Source organism: Nicotiana attenuata, unplaced genomic scaffold, assembly GCF_001879085.1.
Source record: "Nicotiana attenuata strain UT unplaced genomic scaffold, NIATTr2, whole genome shotgun sequence".
NCBI classification, from domain to species: domain Eukaryota; kingdom Viridiplantae; phylum Streptophyta; class Magnoliopsida; order Solanales; family Solanaceae; genus Nicotiana; species Nicotiana attenuata.
This window is the reverse complement of record NW_017672902.1, coordinates 66,217-72,025: the sequence shown is the minus strand read 5'-3', so window position 1 is coordinate 72,025 and position 5,809 is coordinate 66,217. Positions and strand designations below refer to the sequence as shown.

General features: G+C 31.5%; 1 protein-coding gene across 1 annotated transcript; it reads left to right on the top strand.

Annotated features, from left to right (window-relative positions):
* The first annotated feature begins 2,200 nt into the window (after positions 1 to 2,200).
* Positions 2,201 to 5,809, top strand: LOC109214874 (polygalacturonase QRT3-like). The gene is made up of 3 exons (XM_019378837.1): positions 2,201 to 2,715; positions 2,810 to 3,046; positions 4,640 to 5,809. The coding sequence occupies exons 1-3, from the start codon at positions 2,425 to 2,427 to the stop codon at positions 5,639 to 5,641; spliced, it is 1,530 nt and encodes a 509-aa protein (XP_019234382.1). The 5' UTR covers positions 2,201 to 2,424; the 3' UTR covers positions 5,642 to 5,809.

Sequence of the window (5,809 nt, the reverse complement as noted above, 5' to 3'; positions counted from 1 at the left end):
ATAACGATTACCAATTAATTTTGACTAAGACAAAGAAAATGATTAATATCCTGATATCGTACTTACTTTTATTTTGGCTCTATAAAAGATAGCCATTAGCCAGGGAGGAATCAAAAGGTTTCGAAACATGCATCATTATCATTGATTGAAATATAGCGAAGAAGGCAAATCACCTCATAAATTAATTTAGAAAACATTAGTACTCCAAAATTAGATAATTAGAAATATTATTTAGATAGTTAAAATAAAATTGATTCCACGGAATATCGATTGTTACAGAGTTGAATGTCAGTACTTCAAAAAATGAAAACGTTCCATCATATTAAAGTGTTTACTGTTAAAAAATTTTGCTGATAAAAAGGAACAACCCAATCAAAAAGAGACACGTGTGGTGTGGATGTTTAAATGATAATTTTGTCCTCACAGATGATAGTACGGTTTATTCGTGAAGCTGTGTTGAAAAGATCAATAAAGGGACAAATAAATCCAAAAGTTACCTACTGTATCTATTTACTTTAGATCAAGTCAAAAATATCAAACAATCTAGTTACAAACCCTAAGATTATTCTCCACATATTGATGAAAACAAAGTAGCCAGATTTATAGTAAAAAGAAAATTAAGGGACTGTAGAGTTTCCTCCTATTTTCGTACTTCCTGGTTATTATACGCAGTTAACCTCTTTTTTTCTTTTTCTTTTACAAACGGCGCTTCCTAATTTATTACTATTACCATACATAACAGATAATTGAAACAAAATTTTCCCTGAAATTTAAATTGCTCTAGAACATTTAATCAACGTTTGCCATTTAAGATTTTTTTTTTTTTTTGTGAGATTGCTAATTCAGTTTATCTCCTATTATCTTAGTAACTTCTCCTATCCACACAAAAATAAAACGAGTTTTGAAAAAAGGAAAAGGAAAAAGTAATTCTCTTTTTATTTTACAGATAAGTTTTCCTCTCTGTCTCTCTCGCAGGGACTTTACTGAAGGTATCTAAAATTTATTGATTTTTCCTACGTAAAATTAATTCTATTTAAGTGTAGGAATATATTTACAATAAATACGTATTACCAGCTGATATAAATTGACACCATAGCACGAAAATTACAGATGTATAGTTTGGACAGAGAAACCTACTCTTTATAGGACTTTAAGGTAAAACATTTGCACTTTATCTTGTTAACCGCTAGGTTAATGCTGGCTTCAATCGTCACGTAAAAAGTAAATTCACTAAATAAGTTTTTTGTTCTTTTTTTTTTTTTTTAATTTCCCTTTACCTTTTTCAATTTGGGGCGGAGTTTGGTTTTCTTGTGACTCATAATCTTATGCAGGCCGCTTATGTTGCTTTAAATTAATACTAGTCAGTTAGAAAGTAGTCTGAAAGCAACCAAACGCAGTGGACCATCAGAAAACTTCAACAAGAAGTTATTTTGTGTAAATAAGTAAGTAAAAGTAGGAAGAATTTACCCAAATAGCCGTCAACCCGTTCACTAAAATTAAATTTAGTCGGTGGAGGTATGATATATATATATATATATATATATATATATATATATAATTTATGTATTATATATGTATAATTGTGTATAATAAATGTATAATCTAGCTATATGGCTAGAAAAAGTAAACAATGAATATGACCGACTATTTTTAAAAATCCCAATAAGTAATGGATTTAAGTTATATACATTGACAATATAATGAAAATATAATTGAATATGTTACAATATGTTAATTAGCGTTTATTTTTAGCTATCAATCAATAATGTTATAAAATAGAGTTACCTACAATTATCTTTTAATTGATCTGATTGTATAAATACTTTTTACATAATCCATAAAAATTCCTACGTTATAATAATGGTCTTGCAATTTAAGATTTCAACATCTCCAATCAACAACTAACCAATAATACTCCGAAAAGAGCTTTACTTCAATATTCGTCAAAAATTCAAAACCAAAAAGTGATTTGCTTATTTAATTATTTGCTTAAGGTACAAATTTTCTTTGCCTCCTGAGTAAAATTTCCAATTCCTTTTTCTTTTCACCTAATTGCCAACCTTTGTAAGGATACTTAAAGTGAGAAGTTGGTGACTAATTACTTTTTCTTTTCTCTCATGCCAAAAGAAGAAGAAGAAATATTCAACAAGGCAATCCTTTTTACACCACCTATATATGCAAACACCTGCAACAAATAAAAGAATAGTAACATCAAAAGAGAGCCTTTTCTTGGCTATTCTCACACTCTTTGTCTCTTTATTTTCATATTTTCATGTTCCCATTTTATTTGAAATCTAGCTATTTACTTCATTTTATTTGCTAAAACCTTTCTCTTTCCATGCCCCATCTTCCTCACCCCAAATAAAATAAACTCCTTTTTTTTCTCTCTCTCTCTAGCTCTCTCAATATAAATGGCTAGCTAGAATGTTTTTTCTTGGATTCATTCACATACTAGGTTCACTTTCAAGGGAAGAGAAAAACATGGGAGAAAGAACAATGGCTACCTCCATTTTGTCCTTGATTAAGGTTTTGGTTTGCCTTTCCTTAATATCCCATGTTCTTGGGGAGAAATCTGATCATCTTCGAGAAGCTGTAAGAAAACAACATGATCATCAAATGAGGAAAATGCAAGCTTTTAAAGCTTCATTTGTTCGTCGCGATTCGGTTTCTTCTCCTAATTCTGTTTCTCCATCTCCAACACCATATGCAGTAACTGTAAGTCCTTTTATTTTTGTTTGATCTATTTTTTTTGTTTGTTTATATGATCAGTGCAATGCTGATGAAAAGAAAATTTGTGTATGTATTATAGGTGACACCAAGTCCAAGAGTATATCACGTTACAACATATGGTGCAGACCCAACTGGGAAAATAGATAGCACACAAGCAATTCTACAAGCAATTTCAGATGCATTAGAAGGGCCAAGTGATGGTTTCTTAATGCAAGGAATTGCAAATCTTGGTGGTGCTCAAATCAATCTTGAAGGTGGGAATTACTTGATCAGCCAACCTTTGCAATTTTCCGTTGTTGGCCGTGGCAATCTCATGGTAATTATGCTTCCAAATTCTATACATTGTCGGTGTAATTTTTTTTTATATACCTATAAAATTAAAGCGAAATCATAATTTACAATTTAAAGTAAGAGAAAATTTTATTTTGTGTCTCATACAACTGATACTAGTTGTATGAGTCATTTTTTTTGTCTCATATTTTTGTGGATCCAAATTTTATGAACTCAGAATTGTAAGATTGGGGTCCACAAATTTGCGAGAGAAAAAAGACGGTGTACTTTTTTTTTTCCACAATGATAGTACACATAAGTAGAAATCTTCTTTTAATGGGATGTCCGTAAAATTTATGAACCTATGATAGAAAAAAGAATAGTAGTATGGTACGTATTTGTCAAAACGTGCCATGTGGCGTAATATCCTTTGTGGATCGTGTGAAATTAATTGACCTATTTGTCCAGTGCAGTAGGTTAGCTAGATATGAATTGATGGGAAATGACTGATCAGTCGTCCTTCAAACTAAGCTGCATATACTACATAGGAGTATTTGTTTTACTAGCTCTAGACTTGACCTTTTATTTAATCTAAAAATAAAGCTCAAAGTTCAACCCATATGACTAGTATGGCAAGCTATAAATGCCAGTAATTTGTGGGCGTTTCTCCATCTACAAATTCAGAAGTGGATCTAGAATTTTTACAATATGGGTACACCACTAATAAAAAATAAAAAAGAAAAGTATTAAGTAAGAATTGATCCCCTCTAGGTAAATAACTTAGCATTCAAACTAGTACATATTGAACCATTTTGGAGCATGAGTGCCAGCAGGTAATATTTTATCAATTCTAAAAAATATGTACATAAAATACCTAAATTGGCAGAAAGACCATGGGTTCACGTGTCCCATACACTGGGCTATAGATCCGCCCCTGTCTACAATCAAACCTCTTTATAGCAGTCGTGTTTGTTCCGATATTTTTTGGATGCTATAGTGAAGTGTTGTTATAAAGGATATATATTATAACATAACATAGATTCTGTTCTGGAAAATACTTTATTTTTATAGTGAATAACTGTTAAATAGAAGTCCGATTGTATTTTATTCATAGCTAAGTATTTAGCTTAGGAGTTTTCTTATTTGTAGCTTTAGCTTTATAACAAACCAACCTCTAATCTCGGCCGTCAAAGTAGAAGACTTATAATTTAGTGGTATTGATAAGAGTTTTCGGCACAAGAGGAGAACTTTAATTTCTGTGTCCCTTTTCCTTTCTCTTTTCTCAATTGTTTATGTAATGGAAATATTTTAAATACAATTCAGCCTTAAGTGTTCCTTTTCAAAGCCATCGAGATTTAAGTTTAGCTGCGCTAAATTTAAAGTACTATAAATTCCTCCACAGGTGTCGCTTCAAGCCCAATTTTCACGAACCTTCCAGCTGCCTATTTAACTTTATATTTTTGTATATTTCTAGTTTTGACCCCAGTAGTTTTAGTAGCACGATATTTAGCTGTATGTTTATTAAAATTGATGCTTTTAACTCATTAGTTTTTGTAAATTTCCAGAATGCAATCCTTTCACTTTATATTTTACATATTTGGATAGCTAAACTTGTTTTTATTTTATTTTTATGAAACAGATTCATGGAGGTACATTAAAAGCTTCAGATAATTTCCCAACAGATGGATATCTTATCGATTTATCGACTGCTTCAGGCAATGCTCCCGAATATTTCTTTGAATTCATAACCCTAAGAGACCTATTGCTGGATTCTAACTATAGAGGAGGAGGAATCCAAGTAATAAACTCACTAAGAACAAGTATTGACAATTGTTACATTACACATTTCACAACAAATGGTATTCTAGCCAAAGGTGGCCATGAAACCTATATTAGGAATTCATTTCTTGGACAACATATCACTGCTGGTGGTGATAAAGGAGAAAGAAATTTCTCAGGGACCGCGATAAATTTAATGGGAAATGACAATTCAGTCACAAATGTGGTGATTTTTTCAGCTGGAATTGGTATAATGGTATCAGGTCAAGCAAATTTGTTATCAGGTGTACATTGTTATAATAAGGCAACTGGATTTGGTGGCACTGGGATTTACTTAAAATTACCAGGTTTAACCCAAACAAGGATAGTGGATTCCTATATGGATTTTACTGGGATTGTGGCTGAGGATCCTGTTCAACTCCATATTTCTAATACCTTTTTTCTTGGAGATGCTTTTATTAAATTGAAGTCTATAAATGGTGTTGTGAATGGAGTTAACATTGTGGATAACATGTTTTCTGGATCAAATAAAGGGGTGGATATTGTTCAATTGGATCAATCTAATGGTCCATTTAAGACAATTGATCAAGTTGTGGTGGATAAAAATAATGTTAGAGGGATGAATCTTAAGGCTACAATTGGAAGTGGTGTTGTTCAAGGGAATGGTACTTCTTGGACTTTGGATTTTAATCCAATTCTTTTATTTCCTAACCTCATTAAAAATGTTCAATACACATTTTTCCCTAGTGGAAATTCTTTTGTTAATCATGCTTTGAGAAATGTATCAAATAATCAGGTTTTGGTTGAATCGGATGTGCAAGTTCCAGCAAGTGTTTTCGTGGTGGCTGATCAAGGGAAGTGATCATATTCAAGATAACATGTATAGGATCTTCAGGAATTACCCCTAGTTGAATCAAGAAATTAATAATCTAGGGATGTTATATTATTAGTTTGATCTAATCATGGATCAAAAAGAAGATTAGATCTCTTGATTCATTCTTTTCAAGAAATGTTATGTTTACTTGAATTT

Coding starts and splice junctions, on each gene's coding strand:
- LOC109214874 (XM_019378837.1), top strand. CDS start 2,425: ATGTTTTTTCTTGGATTCATTCACATACTAGGTTCACTTTCAAGGGAA. Junction 2,716..2,809: donor CAACACCATATGCAGTAACT/GTAAGTCCTTTT, acceptor TATGTATTATAG/GTGACACCAAGTCCAAGAGT. Junction 3,047..4,639: donor TTGGCCGTGGCAATCTCATG/GTAATTATGCTT, acceptor TTTATGAAACAG/ATTCATGGAGGTACATTAAA.